This window comes from Vidua chalybeata, chromosome 13 (assembly GCF_026979565.1).
Source record: "Vidua chalybeata isolate OUT-0048 chromosome 13, bVidCha1 merged haplotype, whole genome shotgun sequence".
Taxonomy (NCBI): Eukaryota; Metazoa; Chordata; class Aves; order Passeriformes; family Viduidae; genus Vidua; species Vidua chalybeata.
Genome location: NC_071542.1, coordinates 7,255,072 through 7,281,592, shown reverse-complemented (window position 1 = coordinate 7,281,592; position 26,521 = coordinate 7,255,072). Strand labels below are relative to the sequence as shown.

The window sequence follows — 26,521 nt, the reverse complement described above, 5'->3', positions numbered from 1 at the left end:
CTTAAAAATAAAATTTCATCCTTTTTGTCAACTTTCTTATTTAAAACCTTTGTATTTTGCATACCATAGACTTTGGGTTAATTTTAGTAAAATTTCTCCTTTGCTTTTAAATTTTGTTTGTAGTAACGCAGCACAAAAATTATGATTAGGTCATTAACCAGAAAAAACCCGGCGCTCATCTGCAGGTGATCAGATGACATCAGAGGCCTGGTTTTAATTTGTGGGTAGTTCTGATTGTAACTAAAAGAGACTCGCTCCTTTTGTGGAATTGGCTGGCTATTTCCCCACATCTGGAGTTAATGAAGTCTTTGAGACCACATCAGTTGTGTTTTGCCGCAAGAACCCTTTGATCTGAAAAATCTAGACTGGCACAAGTGCAGCTTCATAACATTGCAGCTATGTTTTTGCAAGCTATAGTTAAGATACCAAAACAAGCAGAAACTATATGAAGTTATGTGTCTGTGCTAAGACTTTCATGTAGCTGTTTGGAAGGGCCACTTTTGCGTTTATATAATTCATAACATTTTTATTATGTTAATGGCTTGTACATACATATTTGTAAATTATACATTTGTAGGAGTTTTTAATTCCCCCTTTGAGATAGTGTTTAATCAGTTTTTATAAATCACCCAATTATGTAAAATGTTAAAATTTCAGTCTGAAGCTTGTGTTTACAAATCTCATCGATAACATTGCAGTTTAAAAGTAGTCACTGTAGGTGACTTCACGTTAATCAGTGTACATCTCCATGGCAGTGCTAAATGTCATAAAGCTTTGTTTCCACTGCTGTCCTGTGACAGTGATAGATTATCCATCAGCTATAGCATATGCTGTGTTATTCTGCACAACAGAGAACTTGTAAATTAAGCCCAGTTTTACCTAATATGTTTGCAGTCTTATGAGTGTGAGTATTTACAATTTGACAGAGTGACATTTCTGTTAAAATATGTCCCGGGCATGGAATATACATGCATTCATCATATAGAGTAAATACATATGTACTGCGAACATTGCTCAGAATGTATTGTCATTCTGTCACTCAGGTCTGGTAAGCATCTCTATTTTGCGTCTATTCCATAAACTGAAAAATTTCGAGTAAAATATTGAGCAGCTTTCTGAAAAAAATTTCATTTGTTTTCAATAAAAACCAATGGTAAACAAGTATGTAACTTAAAGTTTTGAGTTTTCCATTTGACTCCTCCGAACCAGGTATCTGTTTACCTGCTGCCCTTTTCATTACATGGCTCGTCCAGACAGCTGTGCCCGTGCCCTGTGCCCGTGTCCCGGTTCCACCATTGTGGAATTGCAGGGATTTTGCTGCGATGGGGTCGCTGTGAAGCGAGGCCGCGAGCGCAGTGCCTGGGTGCGGGTGATGTCAGAGGCGCTGGCTCAGGCACATCCCGGCCATTTGTTCCCACAACAGCAGGGCTGCAAAAGCCTTCTGCAGCGGGAGGAGGGGGATTGGGATGCAAATGGTGTGGGATTTGCCCACTTCACTATCCTCAATGTCCCTATCAGAACAGTCAGCCTCTGGGAGGACAATGGTTCTTTTTTTGGGGAACTTAGGCTTTTTTGTTGGTTGGCTTGATTTTCCTGGCCCTTCTCTTGCTTGGTAAACAACATCTCAGAAAGACCAGGGAGAGTTGTGAATGCTGTTGAAACACATGTGTGTCTGTACGTGCATAGGAGGGGGGATCAAAATAATCACTTTCGAATGTTAGGGCATAATGCAATTTTTAAGTTGCATTTAAGTTATATAAGCTTTAAAGTTGTGAAATTATTAATCATATATGTATTTATGAAGTCATCTGTATTTAACAAATAAGGTAAACAGTTAAAAATACAACATTTTTTTACTTCATAGCAAAAAGATGCCCCAGTTTCAATGCTACATTTTTATATTTTTTGCTGTCGTATATGTTGATTTGCTTTTTATTTAATTTAGCTTCTAACGCACACTAATCATTGGAATATTTGGTATAGAACAACTAATTATGGGTAAAGTCCTCGACTTTGTGAATATAGGGCCCTGTTCATTTTACTGAACTTATTCCTGAATACACTTTATACTTCTTGTTAGAGTTGCTGCAGTGAAAGACTTTGAGTCATTATGTTTATTTGGCATCTTACATTTTTAACTTGAAAAGAAAATTTGTTGCTCACAAGTTGAGAATGGGCATTCCACTGGTGTGTTAACACTGAAAAAACAATAGTATTGCTTTTCTTTAATGCTAGGCCAGTGTGAAAATTACGTGCTTGCTGTTGCAGTTTTAAGATTATTCCTGAGGACATGCATGCGTGTATTTCTGATGGCTCTCCAAAGGCGTGCGAGTTTCTGAATGGATGATAAAATGGCTGCATTAAAACCTTTCCATTTGTCACTGGATGTTCTTTTCTTTCTGATTGTTGGGATGCCAGCTAATTAAATATTCAAATAGGCGTACAGTTGTTTTAAAATAAAATTTGTTTTGGGCCCAGTTGTTTTATCTTGCTTTTTTATCTTGAGCAACAAGTCTGTGCGAGTCATGTACTTAGAAAGCAAAATCAGCATTCAGGCTTTTATCAGGCCACCTGGCTGAGTTGGCACACCAGAAAGTGTGTTGTTAGGATCATTCTACTGTAGTTCCTCTGTACTGTGGCAACTTGCTAAAAAGCAAATAAAACAAGGGCAACAAATGCTGCGGCTTGCTACACTGTTCTTTTTTTATTTGTGCTTTCTCTCTATATATCTGTATGCTGTTGTGGTTTTTTTTATGCATGACACCCAGTTATTGCTAACCTGCTTTTATTGCCCTCCAATATGTAGGTGTATGCACCATCCCCAAGTTCTGATGATTTCAACAGAGAATCTCCAAGTTACCCATCTCCTAAGCCACCAAGCAGTATGTTTGCTAGCACTTTCTTTATGCAAGGTGGGTAAAATGTCACTCGTCCTTTAGGCAGAAATCTGCAGTCAGACACTGTTTTACTGGGTGAATGGAGAAGTGTAAAGAGAGCATATTGTGCTAGAGCTTATGGTTAAGTTTTATATACTTTTGAAACAGTTAGATGAAGGGAACTGTCTGTTGATGTAAAGTTTTTCTCATGACATTAATTGCTGACTGAAATTTAAAGGGATTACACACCAGGCCAGATGGACAGAATTCCCATCCTTTGATTTGTAGGGGCTTCAGAGCAGCACACTGGAGTGATAGAGAAAAATGAGGTGGGGGCTTATTGACTCTTCTGGAATTTGACTGTACAATATCAGCTAACAGTCTTATGTTCTCAAATGCTTGTATATCCAGCATGCCAGAAAAAAGGGGGTTGCACTGAACGAAACAAGAGCAGAATCCATTTCCTCAGCCTCACGTCACAATTAGCTCGTGCTGCAGTCTGGTGAGGGTTTGGAGCACATTGAGAGCTCAGTGTCTCAGTACGGGAATTCACAGCGCACTTCAGTTTGTGCTACAGAAGGGAAACTGCACTGACACACAGGCTAAGGCTTATGTAATGTAGTCATTTCAGCTGCTTAAATCTGCTATTTTGAAATGTTTTATATTTTTGTGGTGCTAGGGTTTCTTAGACTATAAATTGCTTGTTTTAGGTAAATAGATATTTTGCAGTATATGTTTATGACGAGTTCTGTTTGGCCAAACTTCTTACCCCTCCACCTCCTTTTTTATTATTTCTTTCAGTCTGGACTTTTTATCAACACTCTTGATTTAAATCTGGCCTTACTGAAGGTCTGTGTAATTAGCAGAAGTACGTGGTATTTTCTCAGCTGTGGTTGGATTATATTTCAGCTATAAAGCCTCTGTTGTTTCTTTGGTTTTTTAAAAATAAATATAGCAACAGTGTGGTGGTATGAAAATAGAAGATGCAGTATAAACTGGTCACCATTTCCTCACTGATATTTAGTCTCAGTAACTGAATTCTGTATTTGTTTAAAATAATCTTGTAAAGGAACAGAGAAATTAGTATTCTTCATTAAATGTATTTTTCTTGTTTTCTTTTCTACTGAAAAAATACTACCAAAAAAGATGGGACCCACAATTCTTCTGACCTCTGGAGTTCATCCAATGGCATGAGCCAGCCTGGCTATGGTGGGATGCTTGGAGGCTCCTCTTCCCACATGTCCCAGTCCGGCAGTTACGGCAGCCTGCACACACACGACCGTTTGGTAAGACTCAGCACACATTAATCTGTTTATAGTCGTATATGGAGATCTAACTTATGAGAATTAACTTCTCGTTTGCTGCTCATGTATGGCAGTTAAAAACCCAGTTAGAAATCACAAACTTTGTGTATTATTAGATTTATGTGCTTTTAGTAATGTCTGCTGTATAAATAAAAATCTGTGGTTGTGTAGTGGTCTGTTCAGAGATTAGATGAGTCCCTTTCTTCTGTAATAAAGAGCTGGGTATTACATGTTTGGTATCTTAAAATATCAACATTTATTTAAAGACTACTTAATGTCTTACATGCTTCTCTTCTCTCCAGAGCTATCCCCCGCATTCAGTCTCACCTACAGATATAAATGCCAGTCTTCCTCCAATGTCCAGCTTCCATCGTGGCAGTACCAGCAGTTCACCTTATGTAGCTGCCTCACACACTCCACCTGTCAATGGATCAGATAATATTCTGGGTAAAAAGTTCTTCCTGATTTTTTTTTTTCATTTTACAAGAAAATGAAATTTAGGCTGCATGACGCACAGAATTAGTAAGATTTAATTTATGGCATGCTTATAGATCAGGAAAAATTCACCACTGTGACATTTCTGTCCTCAGTATGGCTGAGATGAGGCAAATTGTTTTTCAGTCAGCTTAAGACTTACCCATTTCTATTTGCTTTCACAGTCAAGCCTGTGCTCAGGGGCTGGATGTGTGTGACTTAATGGCCACTGTCCCTCCGTAGTTCAGTACATGTGCGTGTCCATATAGGCAGCTGTGGCACTGAAGTTTTCAGAGCTGCTGTGTCACCAAAGCACTGCTCTGGAGAAAGGCAGGAAGGCTGCTTCTTAGGAGAGGTTGATAAAGTGCATCATAAATTCCTCTCTTAACAGTTTTAGAGATTACAGAGTAGCCAGTATGGTGCCTGCTTTAGTCTCCTCTGTGCTCACCTAGGAAGCAAGAAATACAGGATGATCATCTGTTCCTTGCACATATTTGCTTGTCTTGAGCTACAGCTGTAGAAGTTAAATGCTTGTAGATGCTCCTTGTCGGTTCAATAGGATTTGCACTTAGCTTCATTTTAGTTAGGGTGACTATGTTACCTTTGATTTGGGAACACGTTTTACACCAAGATCTTTAAACAGAACCCAGTTAGTGAATCTGCATGGGAAATTCAGGCTGGAAAATCCAAGTTTGTCACAAACTTGGAAACAGCGAGCGTTGCATTACTTAGATTTCTGATGTGAATGGCTTACATTCACATTCAATACATTTTTTGGCTTTAGAAGGTGATAATTGGAGAAAGAAGATTTGCTTTTAAAAGGTCTGTCTTCTACAGCAAAGCAGATATTTCTGAGGATTCAGTTCCTCTCTGTGTTTCCAATTGGCAGGGCTTCAGACTTCCTCTTGGCTTAATGGTGTGTGGAGCAAAAGGGCACGCAAAGCTGCTGACATGCAACTGAGAGCAGGGGTGACAGAAAGCTTGGTGCTTTCAGGGACTTTTTAAACTAAAGATGAGAGTACAACACAGGGAATTAGAGTAGGGGAGCAAGGAGACACACAAGGAACTATTCTGTGAATTTGGCTTTAAGAATTAATTAAATGTGCAGCACTTCAGTGCTAGCAGTTTAGAAATAAGCTGCAATAATGTAATTTTCTGATTTTGATTTTCTTTTTCATATTTCATTAAAATTAGACTATGATCCTAGAAAATAATTTGTCTTTTTCTGGCTACTTTCACTTGTTGGTCCTTAAGTTATCACAGTGGTACTGTGTTTGACTTTTAAGAGGAAAGCATCTAAATGTAAATCTAATTGGTTTAATTAAATTTTTAAGTCTAATGAGAACTGATTCTATTGACACTGACTTCCTCAGAAAATCCATTTAAAAAGTGGTTGCTCAACTCTATGTGATGAATAAAATAATAAAAGTAAATAAAATTTCAGCTTTAAAAATAAGTGTTGGGTTTACTCTCCACATTACAGGAAACAGAGGAAATGGTGCTGGAAGCTCACAGACAGGTGATGCACTTGGAAAAGCATTGGCATCTGTAAGTAGCAGTTAGAATATTCAGATCTGAAACACATATTTTAATCCATTATTTATGTGTCATTCATTTGATAATATCAAATCAGGAATTTTCACATATGAAGTCAAAACAATGTACTGTGATGCAATTTCTTTTACTAGAAAAATGTCCTTTTTAAATGCAAGTGAAAATGCTTTTATTTGAAGAATACTCATTTCTGAATTCCTTTTTCTTCAGGTGATTAAAAGATTTAAGGCAGATCTGGTTTTAAAAGCTGGTTAGACAAACTAAAAGATAATCACAAAAAGTTTATTTTGATTTTTTTTTTTGTGGTGTTTTAGGTAAAGTCAAATATTTTTAACATTAGTCTTAGAGCAGATCCTGCCTCAAGGTTTAAAATGTTTTCTCAGTGGCCTTATAAAACTGAGGTTTGAATGCTGTATTGTATAGCTATAATCTATGGAACAGCCTTTAGAATGTTGTATATGCATAAATTTAAACTTTTAACTCCTGTTGGAATAATGTAAAACATGGCAAGTATCTTCAATCTACTGTAAGTTCTGTTTCCATGTGCATGCATACAGTAATTATTTTTTCATTAGTACAATCAGATGTACTTTTTATAAAAGAATAATTGATACACAGCAGCAGAAATTTCAGAATTGGGAACGGTGGCTGGGGAAGCGCTTTGTATTTCTTGTATGGAGGAAACTGCAGCCCTAAATGACCGTCCCTGTGCTGGGTTCTGCATCCCTCACCTCATACCAGTGAATGCAAATGTGCATATTCATGCAGATCCTGTTACCCTTGCATCCCTCAGAGGGTCATATGTTAAAAGATTACCAGATCTGATAATGTCTGTAATGTCCATACTGGGGAGGAGAACTCTGACCTACTGCCTTTGAGGAAAAAAATGTTCCTGTTGCTTTTGGGGATTCAGCAAGTAGATAACAATTTGGGAGTCCAGAGGGCAGTTAATGCTCTCTTTTGGTCTGTTTGAGACCTGTCAGAAAAGAACAGGGATCATTTTGCCTCCTAGAAATAGCAATGCTCACATACTCCAGGCTGTTCATTGCTCTGCACATGTATTTGGGTGTCTGCTGTTCTGCAGCCTGAACAAAATTTTGTTGGCCAGTTAGACCTGGCCAGTTAGACCTGCGGGACTTTGTGACATTTTCTACTGCTCTCCTTTTCTAAATGATTTTCTCATCCTTACAGGTATTTTTGTCCAAGTCACTAGCTGAGAAAGCCAGGCTGATGTTTTGAGGAAAAACTAAATATATTGCGAATAGAAGTCAGGGCAGAAATGTTTAATCTAACTGGTGGGTGGGCTCTGGTTGTCATAGAAACTTGTTTCTGTCATCCCGTGTTGTTGCTTGGCAGGAGCAGCCAGGTCATTCCATAAATCATTTCTGTCATAGCTGATGGTGATGCATTCCATCTGCTCTATCAGTGCATGCCATAGTCTGCACACTTCAAATCCCTCGCCTCATCCATCTGCTTCCCCCGCACCACGCGCACCCAGCACACTCCCTGCGCTCCTTCAGCGGGAGCACGGCTCGTGGCCGGGCGAGGAGGGAGCTGGGCTCTCCTGCAGGTGAAGCTGACACACATGAATTTTGACAGCTAGGAAATCAAGAATATTTTTCTGTTTGAACAAACTTTATACTGTGATTGTCATGCCTTTTTTTTTCACCTTAAGATGCCACTGTATTCCTTTCTGTTTTGGCTTTAAATGCTGCTGCTGCAACTGTTGAGAGGAATTTCTAGTTCTAAAATTCTGTTGATGTACATCTCACAATAGGCCTTTCATGTGTGAAACATCAGAGGATACGACATTTGTTCTTCAGTTTAGGTATTAAAGACCATACAGAATAGTATGTGATTAAACATGTAAGGCCAGATAATACATTTGCAAAGGTTCTTTTATTTTAGGTTTAAGCCTGGATAATTGTGGTCTTAATCTCAGGGTAGGCAAGAAAGAGAATTGTACATGAAAGTATTTACACAAAGTTCCCAAAGCCCTGTGGATTATGCATTAGTTTGGATAATGAACTAGTATAGATAGAAAGAAAAGAAAATCTGGGTATTCGTGCCATTTCTAATGTGTTTCCCTGAACATTTGCCAAACAATAACCCTTTAAGATTGTGCCCATGGAGGGTTATATGGCAGGAGAAACATCTGGTTTATTTCATTGCCTAATGCCAAATCAAAACACTTGGTCTTTAATTTAGAGGAGATCAAACAGGAGGACTGTTTAACTTTGTTGATTATATCAGACCTCTTTGTGATAACTTATGTTTTGATTCCTACCTCAGCACTAGGGTAAAGGCCTTTGTACCGGCTTGGTAGTTAAATAGCCACTGGTCCCTTCACAAAAGAAAAGAAAATGTAGGGAAGTTGACTTCTAAAAGTAATTCATGAATTAAGTTTCTTTGTTGCTTTAGACTCAATAACATTAACATAACAAAGCCTAACTGAAATGTACACTGTAGTGTTTAAAAAATTGGACTAACAGCTCCGAGGTTTGGCTCTGCAGGCTCTCAATTGTGCAGCTTTTGTCTAAGAGCCTTTTCATTAGACCCTGGCATATTGGCACCCCACTGATTGGAATGGACCATGACTGATAGGAGGAGGAGTCTCATTTGTTGCAGTAAAATGAGTCATGTTACCGTTTAAGCCTGGCAGAAGGTGTCAGGGTTGTTCATCATTGGTCATTTAACAGCACAGCAGCCAGGGTCTGCATGCAGAATGAATTCTGACCTTGTATTTTAGTTGGGGCTTTGCTGTACCGTAGATTTTCCCTGTTATAAAATACAGCAAAATAAAATTGGCAGGTACGCCTGTATAAAATGAGAAGTTTCAAAGAAAACTTCGTGGCCTTTTTAATTTATTTTAATTTTCTCTATCTTATCTGTCTGAAACTCTCTGCAGTTCTTATACTGACACCCAAGATTTATTTTTATGCTGATGTACAATGCATGAATTTCCTCCGGTAGTATGAGGTAGTTTGTTCTAAATATATTTCCTTTCTAGCATGTATGAAAAGGAGGAAGCATTTCCATTAGGGAACTGATGGTCTTTTCTAATGGAAAAGTACAATATACCAGGAAGGAGCATGTGGTCTATCAGGTCCTGGTTTTGTCAGTTCAGAAAATACAATATGGAACTTAATGAAGTTATTGTCAGCTAAATGCTGAAATGTCATATTGTCTGTGTGAAGAGACATCAACCACACTGCCAGTGAAGATTTTTTTAACTGCCATCTGATGACTAACAAATCCTGGTCTCTGCTCAAGTAAAACAGGTTTGAACTGATGACCTATAAAAATATGTTCTGAAGTCCATAGTCAGCCTCTAAATCTATTCAATTCCCTTCATAAAATGAATTTTCCCAGTGTCTTGAGATTTTAATTTTTAATTAAAGCTTTAAGCATTATGTCTTCTATTTTTACCAGTAGTTTTTAATTTCATTATTAGCAAAGAAAGAATTGTTGTAAGTTGAAGTTTAGTATCTCAAGAGGCCAATTGATACTGAAATAAGAGAGAAGCATGTTATGTGCTGCAATACATTGCAAGAGGAACAAAATTTCAAGTGTTTTTTGTTTGGTAGGTACCAATAATAAGCCTGAATGCTTTCTTGGTATTTTGTGAAGGATTAATTTTTCACAGATAACATGTGTTGACTGCTAAAATCTCTCTCTAAAGTTTGGAAAGCCATTATTCATTGGCATTTTCCTGAAGTTTTGTTTGATATAATTAGCTGTGTACTGTGAACTCTTATGTGAATCGTTCCCCTGCAGAGACAAAAAGGCTGTAATTTCTGCTGCTCTTAAATGAGCAGAAGGTCAGTTATACTTGTGTCACTATGAAATAGAGACTGTGCTTATTTGGACAGCTGCTTGAAAATGAAAGTTCTTTGGACATTTTTAGAGCCTTGAGTGTAATAAAGCAGAGCTATGATTGAAGGATCAAATTACATTTTTTATCAATCCAGAATCAAGAGTGACAATTAAAACATGAAAAAGAATCCTAATAGCTTTTTTTCCCGTGTATTAAAACATATATTGATATATAATCTCTTTGTCTGTCATCAGATTTATTCTCCTGATCATACCAGCAGTAGCTTTCCATCGAATCCATCAACACCAGTTGGGTCACCATCGCCTCTTACAGGTACAGACTGGTCATTTGTCAATACCTTGTTTGTTGTTTCGAAAATGTCCTGTTTGGAATCACAGTGAAATCAGCATTAACTTCCTTGCATAACTGCTTGTGCATTTTGATTATTTTTGCATTTAAATAAGATTTAAAAATCCAGATTCTTAGACATTTTGTTAGGGGCACTCATTTGTGTCCTGGCAACTTGCTTTGAAAATTAGCTAATTAAAATAATGTTTGGAAGCATTAACTGACCATACATATGTGGGCCATAAAGATATCTGTATGGATTTGCACTGTTTGAGAGAAAGAAGAGTGATTTGATTTGATTTGATTTCATGTGGGTTTTTTTTTTAAAGCTATATGTTAAAGCTCTGTGGCAGCTTTCAGTGACAAACACAGCAGATGTGTGTTCCCTCTAATGAAAATATAGTAGGCTATGAGACTATCCAACTTGTACACAAGATAGCTTTTCATTCATATATTTCATGAATGTTTTCAGTCGATGGGAGAAAAATTTCTGGCATTTTTGAAAATAAATGCCGTGTATTGCAGCCACCTCTGTCACCTGTGCTTTGTGTGTTTGTAGTGTGAATGTGGGAAGAAGCATTCCAGTGTGGAGATGAACTGTGGGCAGCTGCCTACAGCTATTAGTGGTAGTGCAGCTTTCACAGACACTGTGGCCTCAGCTGTCTAGTAAAAGTTGAACAGCTGTTCTCCATATAGAGAGGACTGTGAAAGCTCCATTGACTTAAATTTGTTGTTTAACAAAGAACTAGAATTACAAGTAAGATGATGTAATTTTAACCCTGTTCTTTCCTATAGTGCAATTTGTTAAATTATTTAACATTTATACAACAATCTGTTTCCCTGTTCTCTGTTGTTTAATATATCCCTGCAGGCTTCTGGCCATTGGTCACTTTTTTGTAAATGTAGTGCTTCTTATAAAACAATAAAATTACCTTAAGATGAAAAGGGTACAGAATGAGCTTAGCTGAACACTTCTGTAATCTACATGAATAAATTAGTAAAGGTATTGCATGCAAAATGCAGTCATAATCATATGGCTGTGAATATGCATATCTCTATCTGCAGTGTCACTCAAAACCTCCATCATTCATGCTTCACTCCTGTTTAATGGACACTGCTCTAGTTTTCTGTGGATGTAATGGATTAATGAATATCTGACATGGCTTACCTGAGCAGCTGCTTTGGGCATTTCTTTTCTATTATTGAATAATCCATGTTGAATTGAGTAATGATGGGATTAATGGGATTTTTGATTTAGTGATTACAGTTGACAAAAATGTTTTGTGTATTCTGTTGTACTGAAAAGGCAGATCAGACCAGAAAATTATTATTATTTTCTTTTAACATCAAAGCAAGTATTGAAACTATTTTGTGGCTGAAAGAAAGAAGTTACGATGTTTCAAAGTATTTAAAATTTTAAAGATGCCAAAGAGGTTTTTTTCAAGAGTTGCCTAATGAGACACTGCACCTCGTTTTGTAAGCGTGGAAGAACTAGCTAATTTCTGAGTTTAGAATACAAATTTGAGGTCACTAAAATTTGTGTTTTCCTTTTGCTGTTGTTGTCTTTGCCTGATGCAACCTGTATGAAATGGACAAAATTTGCACTTTGTGTTCTTTATTCTGGATTCTGATAGTTAAAACAGTAGTAGACATAAGCAAATAATATTCTTTTCAGGCTCAAACTTAGCATCTGCTTCACATTTATACCCTCCCACCCCCTTTAATTTCAGTGATACAGAATTTATCAAGCCTTTGGTAAATTGCTCCAGTAGTTAATTACCTTCATTTATGAATCTGGACTTTTATCTTTATTCCCAGATGAGTCACTAAGAACACGGTGAAGCACAATGTGAAGTAATTACTGCTGCATTTATTGCTATTTATACTCCTGGTAGCCATTTTCTGTCTTGACCCAAAAAGTTATTGCAGATAAAACAAATGTTTTATGTGTACTGAAATAATATCTTTTGGAGCATTTTAGCCTTTGTTGTCATTTTCCCCTTTTGCAGTTAGGTATTTGTTTAGTTAGCATTCGTAGTATTACAGATTGCTTAAGTCATAATTTGCCCATGCTTTAATTGTGAATTACGGTAGGAGTACACTGTTTACCAGGGAAAGCACTGACAGTACCAATGTCATGAGACCTTGGGGTTCATAAGCTCATGACTGACTCTTTGGCTCTTCTGTTGCTGAATGAGGATTAATGACGTTTTTTAATTCAGTTAAGTAAAAGCTTGGAGAACAACTTGATGAAAACCCCCAAGTATTATGAGACAATAGTGCGTGTCTCGCCTGCCCTGCCCTCATTTAATTTCTAATTTTACATAAACATGCCCAGAGCTGAACATCTTGCATAGTTTTAATGATTGTGTACATGCATGTGAAGTTTATATAGGGATCTGAACGGTGGGAGCCTCGGTATTTTAAGAATCCTTCTGCAAGATAAGAGGCATTGAGGAGGTTCGGTGGGTTCTGAGGATGCAAAGCCAGCCCCTCTGCAGCTCCGAGTGTGTTTGAAAGGGGAGCCAGAGGATTAGTGTTGGGGAGACTAAGGGTAAGAACAATACTGCAGTGATTGCTGTCGGTGACCCCTGTAAATCCTAACACTTGCCTGGCTTATTTGTTTTTTAATGCTGCTGTGTTGGTGCTGCCCTAAAAGCTGCAGTTGTTAATTGCAGGGCTTGTGGTGCCAGGATGCTTTTTAACATAATTGGTGGATTTCATGCACAAACTTCTAGGAGGGGGAGTGGAATGAGGCAAGCAGGAAATCGGTGCCATCTGGCAACCTGCAGCCATGGAGGCAGAGTGCCACCGCTCGGGAAGAGCCCCGGCGGTGCCGAGGTGTGACTGAAAGCTGCAGGTCGCGGTTGGGTTGGGCATTGCACAGGAGGAGTTGGTTGTTCCCCCCCTTGTTTTCTTTTTGTCTCCTTTGTGAGATGCCCCACTCACAGTTTTGTTCTGGGCTTACACTATAGAAATAGGACCTTCTTCAGTTAAAGCCCCCAAACAAACGTGTCAGAAGAGATGCACAGGCTTTCAGAATGTTTGCTGCTCACCTGGCCACCTTCCTGCTTTATCCTGAGCTGCTGCTGTGCTGCAGGGAGTGGTACTCTGAGTTCTGATAGCAGGAGTGCTCCTGACCACAGTCCTGTCTCTAAAAATGGAGTTCTGAGCAGGGAAAAATAGGAACATTATGCTGAACCAAAATACTCCATAGTTTTTTCATGAATGGCTATGCAAAAATAAGTGGGACTCCAAGCACTATTCCCAAGTTCAGGAATGACAGCAATGCAGACAGAGACTATAGGTCCAGACCCAGAGTAGCTGTGTGAAGTGAAAATTGGTAATTATAAACCTGCTCACTGAATTCTTTGTATTTTAAAAGAGAATTCCAACACAATCATGGCAGCTCTGGACTTTCATGAAATAAGAGATTTTTATTATTTTTTAATTAGAAAGGAAATATTTAGGTATTTTAATATTTTTAATAGCTATGCAAGCTGTACTCTTTTTGTTAAATAAAACCTTGTCTTTAAAAGGTAACTACTTGCAGCTCTCTGAACAAAGGAACTGTAATGTTATTAAACCTTTTCCCAGTTTTCCAGACGCACAGCTCTGGCTGTTATTGAAAGAACAAGCCCACAGGCTCTTCCTTTAATGAGCTGCGTTGGATTGTATATCCATAATTTATTAATGTAATTGCTTTATTATTACATTTGTATGGCTGAAAGGAAGCTGTCTCTAATGGCCATAGAATTTCATGTAGTATCTTTATAAAAGATGCATTATTAGTTGGTGAGAAAAATTCATGTTGTACTACTTCAGGCTTTGTGTTAAAAGTACTGCTTTATTAGTTATTGCATTTATTTTTTAAATTTACATGATAATTAGGTATATTTATGTCAGATTAGAATGGCTGTGGTTTTGAATTTGAAGTGTATAGGTAATATTAATTTAATTGTCAATTTGTTGCACAATCAATGATTCTTCTGCTGTGATTTACCTTAAGTATATCTGAAATACCAAATGGGAATGACTTAGATGTATTTTTACTCTTCTAAATTTGGAATGCATTGTAATCTAAAATGGTATGGTATGGAATACAACTAGACTAGATAAAGCTTTTAGATCCAGTTTTAAGTTTTTGTGTTTAGTAGAGAAGTGTCATAAAAATGGTTCTCTGGTTATCCTTAACTTGGTGCCTTAATTTGATGACTTTAAATATTTTTGTTATGTATTTTAACAATATAAAAAATGCCCCTTCATATACTGAACAGAATCTGAAGAAGAATTCAGCAGGTCTTTCACGGTGACACAGGCAGAAGCAGGTATTTCAAATACGGTGTGTGTGTACTTAGTCCACTTTTTAATGTTGAAGTACTTAGACGATGTCACCACTTTTGTCACCGACAATGATCTAACCCTACAGATGCCAGGATATGAAAATTATCCCTCAATAAGGCAGAATGAAGGAATTTGTCCTCCTTTGTATACCCATATGTTAGCTTACCTTTATGCAGAATATGTTGGGTTTAATTATGTTGAGAAATACAGTCTCTGCTTCCCACTTCTGCTGTGTAAATCTGTGCACTAACCTAGACATTTTTGACAGGTGCCAGTCAGTGGTCGAGGAGTGGAGGACAAGCCCCCTCATCTCCCAGCTATGAAAACTCTCTACACTCCTTGGTAAGAATTGTTGAAAGCAACATAGTACTTTTTACTTAGGAGTTGAAGGCTTGGTTTTGTATAAATCCTGCATATCATTAAAGGAAACAGTAGGATAGCATTACAAATGAATTCTTTGCTAACAAATGGCCTGTTCAGTTGAACAATATAAGACGTGCAGGGTGTGTCTTTCACCATCTGTTCCTTGGGCATCAGGCTTCTGTGCTGAGGACAGCTGGTGCTAAAGCGCTGTTATGAGATTCTGGTACCTTTTCACAAATCCATAGCTAATTCTTATCTAAAGTTCAGTCTGGAGAAAGATAAAGACTTCATGCCTCCGCATTTACTTGTCCTTCCCCCTCTCCCCCTCAAATGGCTGTCTCCATGGCTTGTTTGCATTACACTGTTATTAAAGTATTAATACATTTTATTTGTAATTATTATTTGTTGTGGGGAATGTTCATTTATTAATTAAACATTTTACAGAAAAACACACAGGCAGTAATCTACAGCATTGTAAATTTTCTTCTTTTGAGGATTCAGCAGAGGATTTCAGTTACTGACTTCCTTCTTACATTTCCGATACAATATTGGGAAGGAAACAGGGAAAATATGAGGGAAGGTTTTGATTACTTGCTTAATATTTTTAGTTTCCACAGATGTAATTTCTATTTTTTTTCTGTCTAACAAGAATAAATTATAAGTTAAATCAGATTTCTTTTCTTCAATATTTTTGCAATTAAATATAATTGTTATGTACATCTAAGAATCCTAACATAACTGCAGTATTAAATATTATCCTTTTCTTATCTTAATATAATCAGATCTCTGTTGCATTAACTTGACTAACAATTTATTGCTGACATGCACATCAGCTGTTTCCTCACCTCTTTTTTGAATTAATCTTAACCTGTGCTTTGCTTCCTGTTCTGTCTTGACTTTGCCAGAAAAATCGAGTTGAACAGCAACTTCACGAGCATTTGCAAGATGCAATGTCCTTCTTAAAGGATGTCTGTGAGGTACTATTTCACTTTAGATGGTGCCTTTTTGTGTTTCAATTAACGCTTCCTTCGGATTCCCCCTTAAAAACTTGTAGTGTATGACCCATCTTTTGACTCCAACATCCTGCTATTTCAGTTTCTAGAGCTGCAATGTCAGAATTGGTTTTGCTTTGGGTTTTTTTTTTTTTTTTTTGGTGTTCCTTTTAATAAAAGAAAGTAATTTTAAGACAGACTTCAACAGTAACACAAATAACTTGCTTTTATTTCTGAAAATCCTAATCTGTTTGAAGGTCCATTTTAAAAAATCATAACTTAAAGTTTTGTCCAGTTTTTTTGTAATACAGATTCTCAAAAAACCACTGCCTCTCTTAATTGTTTCCAGCATGGTGAGGCTGATTTTATGATCATTCTTTCTTGTCCTGCGTTAGCCTATTTTGTAGCAATTCCTTTTTTTCTTTTCATGCCATATAATAGCAGCTCAGTAACATTAACCTTATAATGTGCTTCACTTTCAAAGCTGCCACCTATTTGTGGAATGAATGCTATCTTGAGCAAAATCTCCAGATAATATTTTCTTTTTCCTGTTTGTTTGTAGTGCTGGTAGGTGCTCTCAAAGTCTTTTGATACTATTTTGATACCACATTTCATCTTCTATCTTAAAACCTCTGAGATAGACTGTTGTGGTGAGAGAGCCTGGGGATTTATTTGGTAATGGGTGTTCCTGTCCCTCTTGCATCCCCACAGCAGTCCCGGATGGAGGATCGCTTGGACAGGCTCGATGATGCCATCCATGTGCTGCGGAACCACGCTGTGGGGCCTTCCACAAGCCTGTCAGCTGGCCATGGAGACATCCATAGTTTGTTGGGACCATCCCACAATGGGCCCATTGGAAGCCTGAACTCAAACTATGGAGCATCCAGCCTTGTAACAGCCAACAGACAAGCATCCATGGTAATGATGTTATAAAACATGAGTATGTTTATGCAAAGCAACTACAGCTAATGCATTGAAACTATTGTAGAGCCTACTGAGGTAGAGCTGGGCTATAAGACTAATATTTATCAGGAAGAAACCACTTGAGATTCTTGTGGAGGAAAAGATGGCAGACAGCTTGCACCTGCTATGGGGTTCCAATTAGAATGTTGGAGTGGGGGTGGGCAGAAATGAGGGGGAGGAAAAAGATGGGAAAACTTAGACTTTGGCCTGGTCAGTGGCCCATAAAATCCTGCTGTGACCATATGCAGAAAGCTGAAACTTTCTGCTGAGAGCGTTTCAGCTTATACATGCATTTTTTCCAGATGTGTAATAATTGGCAGAACCATTTTCTCCTTGAAATGGTGAATAGGGAGATTGAATGGGAAAAGCAGTCGAGAAGGACTGAATTTCAAGTGTTCTGGTCTGGAAAAGCTGTTTATTGTAAATTGGAACTAGTCTTCAATAGCAGATGCTGGCAGAGGACTGGGAGGAAGCTGTTGGAATGTGGAACCATAGTGTGCGCAGGCTCAAAATTTAAACTTTTTTTCTAAACTAAAAGGAGTTTGAGCACAGCTGTAGTGTAAGTAACAATGAAAAGGAAACTACTTTCAGATTAATCCCCAAGAAGAGTGAAATAATTCAATCCATCTCTTTTTGTTTCTTTAAAAATGTGAACTGTTCTGAAAAAATGTAGTTGAGCTTTTTATAGATCAGAAATATGCTAAAAGCATTACACAGTAAACAAATCTATTTGTAGCATTGCTCACTTCCCTTTTTCTTCCTTTTCATTCCACTGTTCTCAAAAATGCTTAAAGGAAAAAGAGCTTTTAAAAACATGCTTGTTTTAGTGGTGCCATGTGTTTGCATGTTTACAGCGTAATTTTAAAGACCAGTTACATGCTGTGAAATTTTCTGTTATAAAACAGATTCACAGCTGGGTACTGTGTGATCAAGGCAAAATTTCACCTATCATCAAAATAATTAGGTACCCCAATTGCTGAAGGGTTTGTATTCTATAAAACAGAATTAGTTCCAGGCTCTCCCATTCGCACGTCACACATCCATTTATATTAATTTCAGGACCACTGCAGTAAACATCAAAAAGAACTGGTTGCTTTCTATAAGCTGCGTGTTTTTGGGGGCTTTGGGGAGGGGGTACTTTCCAAATGCACATCCAACTTCAGCTTTCTATACAAGTTCACAGTTACTTTTAGTAATGAAAGAAGAGATGCATGAGTACTTTTGAATTTTTTCCTAGTACCTACAGAGATTTAATATTTAAAGAATGTTGTTAAAGTTCTACCATATTCTAGGGTAGACTGAAATTTAGTCCTACAAAAGAAAACTTTTTTCCCCCTCTGCTCTTGATGTGGCATAGAGTGACTGAAACTGCAGTGGCAATTTTTTTCTTGAGGAAAAAAAGGACTTGAGGAACCTTCTGATACTGCTAAGCCAGACACAGTCAAATAAATACAGGTAGTGCCAAAATGTACTTAAAAATCTCATTTTCTCTTTTAAATAAGCTATGATAAATATTTTATCAACTCAGTTTTTATTAAAATAGGGGACAGTGGAAAATTACTCTCTAAACTGGACAGAAATTCCTTGATCTTCTCTAGTTCCATGTAGTTGTGTAACTTAAATGTAATACAGACCTAATTTATCATCTAATTATTTGACTGACAGAAGCTTGTCTGTTAGAAATAAACTTAAATTAAGAAAACAAAAAAAAATTTGTCTGTACATTTCATCCTCACTTGGTGAAACAAGCTTGCAGAACAGTTTTGGCTTGTAAAGTGAGTCAGCTAAAGAATGTCTTGGATTAACCTTAATTTTGTTACATCAGAATAATTGGCTCCAACAGAAGGCATCCAGTTGTGGTCTTGCCCAGTCCCCAAAGAGCGCCCTTTGACATCATTTGCAATTGCAGGAACTCAGCGTGACTTATGATGGAGTCCTGAAATAGGTACAGAGCAGGGGCTGGCACATCTGGCTGTGGTGCAGACTGAGTGCTTTATTAGTGATGACTGCATTGCAGTAATGCCCCCCAAGTATAAGGGGTAATTCTTCTTCAATAATCAGCTAATTTCAAACTCTTTTTTACTATTAGGTTGGCATTCTTTTTAAATAGTAAGTAGGAGAGCAGAGGATTTGACACACGACCTGAATTGTAAGATCCAGCCTTCATTCCAGATTTAAATACTGCTTTACTTGAGATGACATCCAGTAAATTTTAAGAAAATAATGAGTATTGGGCTAACATAGTGAGAAATGTCAACATTGATAACGGTGATTACCTATTTTTGAAGTTTTGTTTGACGTAGGGTCAAGAAATGTTCGCTGGAATTCAGCACTAAATGAAACTTCCTTGTTGAAGGAGGGTGGGATCTTTGCACAAAACATTTTTGCTCTTTAAAAAAAAGTAGGAAAAAAAATAAATTTAATTTCCCTTGAAGATGATGATCTTGGCAGAAGGAGCTAGGAAATGAGTAATTTAACTCCTTTTTATGTAATTAGTGTAACCAGGCATGGTTTTATTTTAACATTTGCTTAATTTTTGAGCCAGATTTATTTTACAACTCTAGTTGACTTCATTTCCTGCTTGCTCTGAATGGTCTTGTTTTCTTTTTAGCTGGGCTGGCCATTAGACTTATTCAAATAGATTTTTAATATCTCAAACTCATCAAATATTTGCTAACTGGCCTTTGAAGTTGATTTGTATTTTATTTCATGTATTATTGAAAAGTTAAGAAGTAATACTTTTTGTTCTTATTCAAGCTGCTTTTTATTTGTCATTGTAATACAATGGAAAAAGAACAGCCTGAACTGATTAAAAATAAATAAATAAAAGGCCTGGAAACTCAGTTAAGGATGAAACTCAATCTTTAAGTCAGAGGGTTTTTTCAGGTATAACAGGAATCTAAGAAAATTGGTGATCTTCTTTGTGCCCTGTGCCTGCTCCAGTAGAAGCACAAAAGGGCAGTTAAGCAGCTTTGCCAACAGCAACCTCTGCTCTTGCTCAAACACTTCCAGAGTTGGTATTTCCTTGCAGAGATTATGCTCCCACTGAACAACTCTGAGCTGTCTGAAGTGTAAAATTCTTGATTACAAAGCTCTTTTCATTGCCTTAATTATGCACACCTTGACTAAAATGGTTTTAATGATCATAGCCAAACTGACCAGCTAGTAGGACTTTAAAAGTTCAGAGACTCAGACCAAGAGTGGTATTTTTGTTTTCCAGTTCACAAAAGTGCTAAGTGCTCCTAATGAATAATCAAACTCTAAAGTGTGAGATGCAGAACCAATATTAACAGGACAGTGATGTCCTTTCCCCACGTGTCACTCTCAGTTCTCCTACGTGCAGTTGTGTGTCATCACTGCCCATGATTTGTCTAGTTTTTATTTAGTTGCCTAAAATACTTAACTGGTTTTCTGGTTTCAGATCCCAAATGTTACCACTTAAATCAACTGAAATATGTTCTGCCCTCAGGTTTGGAGTTTTTTTTTTTTAATTTGTCCGTGGGGCTGCAGATTGTCCTGTGTACAGGTCTTGAAACACATAAAAATGATGCATTTAACCTGGTAAATTACAGCAGTGTACAGTCTTGTAAGAGGACTATTGTTTTTCTCATCCTGGGGTTGCTGAGGGGTAAGATTTTTGTGATTGCCCTGGATGCCAGACCCGCGTTGGGTTGGCATTGTGTGGAGGAAGCAGGCAAAGGGCAGTGATGGGAACGCGTTGGTACCGAGTGAGATGCCTGCACAGCGGATCCCGAGCGCGGTGCCTGCCCTGGTCACTGCTCCCAGCGGATCCCGAGCGCGGTGCCTGCGCTGGTCACTGCTCCCAGCGGATCCCGAGCGCGGTGCCTGCCCTGGTCACTGCTCCCAGCGGATCCCGAGCGCGGTGCCTGCCCTGGTCACTGCTCCCAGCGGATCCCGAGCGCGGTGCCTGCCCTGGTCACTGCTCCCAGCGGATCCCGAGCGCGGTGCCTGCCCTGGTCACTGCTCCCAGCGGATCCCGAGCGCGGTGCCTGCCCTGGTCACTGCTCCTCACGGCTGTGCTCTCCCGCACACTGTGTGCTCTGCCTGCCTGCGGTGTGGCAGAGCCCGGTCTTCCGTTTGTCTCCCATTTTGTGTGTCTGGGAAGCTTCGAGCTTTGCTTGGGAGGAGAGGGAGGAGAGACCGTGGAAACAAGGCTGGATTAGTGCCGGAGAGAATGAATTAACTCCGAGTTCGTTTTCTTTCGAGATGAGCTGCCGCGAGTCCCGCGGGCCGGCGCTCCGAGGGCCGGTGCCTCGGCACGGCCCGCGCTGCCGGCCGGGGCAGCTGTATGGAAATGGGGAACGCTCGGGAGCCGCGATCCCCGCGCCCGCACCGGCGCGCCGCGGGACCCGCCGGCAGCTCGCTGCCCCCGGAGCTGGCCCTTGGCGCTAGGAAAGCGCCTGACTGGGAATCGCTTATAAATAATAGCGATAAAACACGTCGAGAGCTCGTTTGTTCCGAGCGCCGCGGAGCTGATGGCCCCGGACGCCTTTCAGAAGACTTAAAGGAAGCCCGAGGTTGTGTTGCATTGAAATGCAAATGGGGAGAGCCCTTTCTCTATGCAGTGAGAGTCCGGGGAAAGGAAAGTAAACTACATTTTCGGAACTCAGTGTTTAACATACTTGAATATTTGGTAGCTTGAAGTAGCCACCGATCAGTTGTAACTGTAGCAAACAGAGCTTTTAGCCTCCGCATGGCATGCAGTGACTTTCAGGAAGTCATGTTGTTTGGGGTTTTTTGTTTGCCGGATTGGATTTTCTGGTATATCATAGATCCCAGATAAAAATCACCGTTATGGTCAGTTTTGTAACATTTTAGCTCTTAAGATTTCTGTGTAAGTCCTGTTAATCTAAATTGTATGCTTTTAATTTGTACATCTTGGTTTCAAAGGTTTGGAACATGGACTTGAATTCAGGTTTTATTTCTCATCTATTCTCTGCCTTTATCAGAACTGATTTGCTAATCTCTTGCCTTTACATTAGCTTAGATTTGAAAGTTGCCAGGGTTCTGACAGCTGCTGTGATTGTACACAGCTTTAAGAAATTTTTGTCTTTTTTAAGAAGTAGATTTTGGAACAAACCTGGCCCTGAAACTATTAATAGTCTGTAGCTTGAATACAAGCACCCTCAAGTGTTAGGACTAAGCATGACCAGAAGAAGAAAATAAAACACACAGCCTGCAAGGCAGAATTAGGAAAAGACTCCGTTTTGAAAAGTTCAGAGTGAGAATGAGCTTCATGTTCCAGTTGTAAAGAGTGCTGCCTCTTAGGCTGAAAGACCCGGGCTCAGCTCCTTCCTCCCAGCGAGTTCATGACTCTTGCAGGAGCTTGCAAGGCTGACTGTATGCAGAGTAGAACTTCTCACAAACAAAGCCTATTACACGCAGAGGAAGATAAAATATACTTGAAATAGCAACAGATATTCCACAGTATACAAGAGGAGATTTTCTACAGAACAATGGATACAAATAGCAGCCCAGAATGACCTGATATTAGTTGTGGGTTGTTGGGGAAGGGGGGGTTCCCCCTTTCTTTTTTTGTTCCTGTGCATTAGCTTACAGGAACAAGTGTATATTAAACAAAGGATAAACTTGCATAAGGGTATTTATCTCTCTCTGGGTAAAACCCATACTAAGACATGAAAGGTAAAAGCTGCATTAATTACTCAAGAGGGATTCAAAGCTCAGCAGTTTACTAGGATTGAAGGATTTATTGAAAAACAGTGGTTCTCATGTGTAACTCCAGGCAATAAACCTATTTAATTAAAGGCTTAATCTTCTAGTTGACATGTTTGCTACTGTTCCAATAAAAAGCTTCATCTGTAGCCAGATTTTGTAACTATACAAATAATAGTAGAATCCCTTGTCTTTGTTCATTTTTAACTGTTTAATTGTATTATGTTGGTTATATTATAAATGTTTAAGGACTTTTGTGCCTTTAGAAATCAAAAGCTTTAAATGGAAATTATTTAAATACAGGCAGTGTATCTTTACCTCTTTTTTCTCAAACAAATATTTTTTTAATAGAAGTTGATGACAGTATTCTGTATTGAGCAGCAGTTTTTTAACAAGTTGCCTCTTCAGGTTAGGTATGCACACTCAAAGCTGTCTCATGTAAGTATCATTAATTCAAGTTTATGCAAAATTACAATTTTTCAAGACTCTTCATCTCAGTGCTTGCTGCTCAGAAATTAAATCATGATGTATTATGAAGGAATAGATGAGAAAATAGGTGGTAAGAATAGTTAGATACCTGGATTATTTTATTCCAAACAAGGTTGGTCACTGCTAGAGACATTGCCCAGTCCAGTAAGGTGTATTCAAGTGTTTCAGTGTAACAGCATCTATCAACTAAATCTTTGCTTTACTCAGCAAGAATTTTTAACTTGGGTCTCTAATCCAGCAAATACTTTCAGTGTTTTAAACTTCTATTTTTGGACTATTTCTTTCAATCACATCTTTAATAGAAATCTTTGCTTTGCTTTGCTTTAGGTTGGGACTCACCGGGAAGAAGGTGTCAGCCTCAACAGCAACCATTCAGTTCTTCCCAGTACAGTCTCTGCTCAGAGCACAGAACTAAATCATAAAACACAAGACAGCTACAGAGGTAACTTTCCAGGTTTAATGCTGGACAGGGTCTGCAGTAGTTCAGAGACAGTGAGGCTGTAGATCTTGGTAAAATGTCATCAGTTCATGGAATAGGGGCATAGATAATGTTGAAAAATAAAAATTAGTAACAAGTCCAATATACCACCACTGTTAGGGACTCCTGCAACAATTTTGAGGGGATCCCTCAATTATCCCAGTATAATTTCAAGAGAAGGCTGCATTATAGCCACATTCCTCCAGCTTAAGGGGCCATGATGCACTTGCAGAGCTGCAGCCATTTTCCCAGTTGCCCAGGAGAGCTGTGGAGTGGGCTGAGACCAGAGTTCAGCACAGCCAATGGAAGGAGGTCATTCCACACCCGTGTTTACAGTTCCTTCCATTTTTAGCTGAAGAAGTAAACTGCAGAAAACAGAAGTCAGCTCCTTTATTAGCATGCTAGCACCATTTAGGGGGTGTTGCACATTCAGCCTAAACCCAAGCCTCGATGTCAGTGCAACTCTGCCCTTAAATTTGCAGCCCAGACATCAGGTGCACATTTCCTTATTTCACTCAATGTCCTTTTGTCTTAAACAGTGTTTTCCTTAGACTAAGCTGTTACCAATCAAGCTGCTCTGTGAACTGTGATTGCTTTATAACCCATGACACATGTCCAAGTACAGCAGTGTTACCAGGATTTCTTGTTTCTGTTAGTTCTTCCTGTTGTCTCGCCAGACTCGTGCTCGGCTCTGGCCCCTCACTGCCATTCTCTGCTGAGGTCCTGTGTGGTGTTTCAGTGCTGTGACACTCACTCTGCTCTCTGGTTGCTTGCAGCACTGTCAGGTGGCTTACAGAGCCAGTCTGTGGCTATAGGTCCAACAGAAATCAAGTCTGAGCATAAGGAGAAGGATGAAAATATCCATGAACCCCCCTCATCAGATGACATGAAATCAGATGATGAATCCTCCCAGAAGGATATCAAGGTCTCCTCCAGAGGCAGAACAAGGTGCGTTGCTGACATAACGTGGAGAATCTGTGCTTTGATAATGCTCAGTAACACGCTGTGCTTACATTTGATAAATTTATTGCAAGGTTTTTGTGTTACTGCAGTGCATACACCAACAAGCAGCTGAAAGGGAGAAAAAGTTTATAGTATCTGTATATATTTAAATACAAGGTACAGGATTTGCTGAGAAAATAATTTGTGAAGTGTGTGTTCCCTTATGCTAGTGCCATGCCTAGTGTTTGCCTGTACGTGTAGCAGCAAAAGACTGAGGGCCCTGCCCAGCTCAGAGGACGGGACAATGTCAGAAATTAGTGATACTTTGTACCTGGGCCGAGGCTGCCCTTCTAGATGTGAGTGTGTGGCAGTGGAGAGCTCCAGCTCCTGACCTGGAGCCTGAGGTGAAACACTGTGGCTAAATATCCACAGGAAACACTTTGTCCCCTCCCAAGCCACAGACACAAAACTGATACTGTGTAAATGCCTTTGGATCTGCCTGATAGGCAGAGGTAACAGTAAACAATCAGAATTTTGCAACCACAAGCACAATTAAGACATGTTCAATGGCATTTTGTGTGTTAGTTTTAGTAGAACAGAGGTTTTGCACAGTTTTAGACTGAATTGGGTGAACCTATATTAAAAAAGGCTCTGCAACTTGATATCATTTGAGGCAGTTCAAGAATTCTAAATATAACTGTTTAGCTCTACCCTGAGTAGAAGAAAAAATAGTTCTAGGATTTGCCAGTGTGGTATTTATCTGAAAGTAAAACTCCTAAATAAGCACATGAAATTGAAAATTCCTTGAATGTGTTTTTCTATAAGCTGATGCATTGGAAAATAGCAAAAACTTTGTTGGAAATTATTTTATTCTTCATCTATTTGGAGTCAGCACCAGGATCACTTGTTTGAAATGCCAGTGATGTTTCAATATCCTGCTACGTTTCCTTTCTTGCAGCAGTACTAACGAAGATGAGGATTTAAACCCGGAGCAGAAAATAGAACGAGAAAAGGAGAGGAGAATGGCAAACAACGCCCGGGAGCGTTTGCGTGTGCGAGACATTAACGAGGCGTTCAAGGAGCTGGGCCGCATGTGCCAGCTGCACCTGAAGAGCGAGAAGCCGCAGACGAAGCTGCTGATCCTGCACCAGGCTGTGGCAGTGATCCTCAGCCTGGAGCAGCAAGTGAGAGGTCAGTGGCCTCGGGGCTGGGGCAGGTCTGTGGCAGCTTTGTCCATGGAGCTGCGCGGGGCTCTTGGAACCTGCTCAGCCAGATGCATGAGCTACTGAAAGTGTGTTTGCTGTTCTGTAATGATGCTGAAGTTCTTTAGAGAAAGCAAAGAATCACTTAAAAAAAAAAAGAGGGGAACAGAGTATAAGGTTTATAATTTGACCTTTCTTTTTCCTTTTCAATTAGTCATCTCTTCACTTAAGTTTTCAAGGTAAATTAAAATATTGATACAGCTTGCTTTAAATTGTAACAAGCACTTATTTAGTAGTAGAAAAGATTTAGCAACAATAAGAGATCTGTTTCAGGATGAACTCCGCATAATTGAAATATTAAAATGCAGTGAATTTATTTGTGTTATCATAAGTTTTTGCATTAAACGTGTACAATTAGACTTCTACTCTAATTGAATCAGAACTGGGTTTGCATGAATCTTCTTTCTCTGATCCCTTCAAATTTTTCCAAGAAAAAAACAATAGACTTGCTGGTAGGTGCAGAAGGAAAACTACTTTTTGCCATTCATTCTCGTAACAAGAGATGGTTCTAGGAATTACATTTGGTTCGTCAACTCTTCTGTTCTTTTGAGTTGGTGAAGACACAGTTGACTTTAAATCTCCGTGTCTACTTTTGCCAAAAACATATTGAAGTTCGGGGGC

General features: G+C 38.9%; 1 protein-coding gene across 15 annotated transcripts in view; it reads left to right on the top strand.

Annotated features, from left to right (window-relative positions):
• The window catches only part of TCF12 (transcription factor 12), a 161,517-nt gene that overhangs the window by 128,765 nt on the left and 6,231 nt on the right, over positions 1–26,521 (top strand). For 8 of the 15 annotated variants that reach the window (XM_053954879.1, XM_053954878.1, XM_053954889.1 and 5 more), the window contains 11 exons: positions 2,807–2,912; positions 4,023–4,162; positions 4,483–4,627; positions 6,138–6,202; positions 10,280–10,358; positions 14,986–15,059; positions 15,986–16,057; positions 16,784–16,990; positions 23,546–23,660; positions 24,473–24,644; positions 25,597–25,829. In XM_053954879.1, coding sequence (XP_053810854.1) covers positions 2,807–2,912; positions 4,023–4,162; positions 4,483–4,627; positions 6,138–6,202; positions 10,280–10,358; positions 14,986–15,059; positions 15,986–16,057; positions 16,784–16,990; positions 23,546–23,660; positions 24,473–24,644; positions 25,597–25,829 — 1,408 coding nt within the window. The remainder of the gene's footprint in view (positions 1–2,806; positions 2,913–4,022; positions 4,163–4,482; positions 4,628–6,137; positions 6,203–10,279; positions 10,359–14,985; positions 15,060–15,985; positions 16,058–16,783; positions 16,991–23,545; positions 23,661–24,472; positions 24,645–25,596; positions 25,830–26,521) is intronic. The other 7 variants (XM_053954891.1, XM_053954892.1, XM_053954882.1 and 4 more) reach the window with 5 other exon arrangements.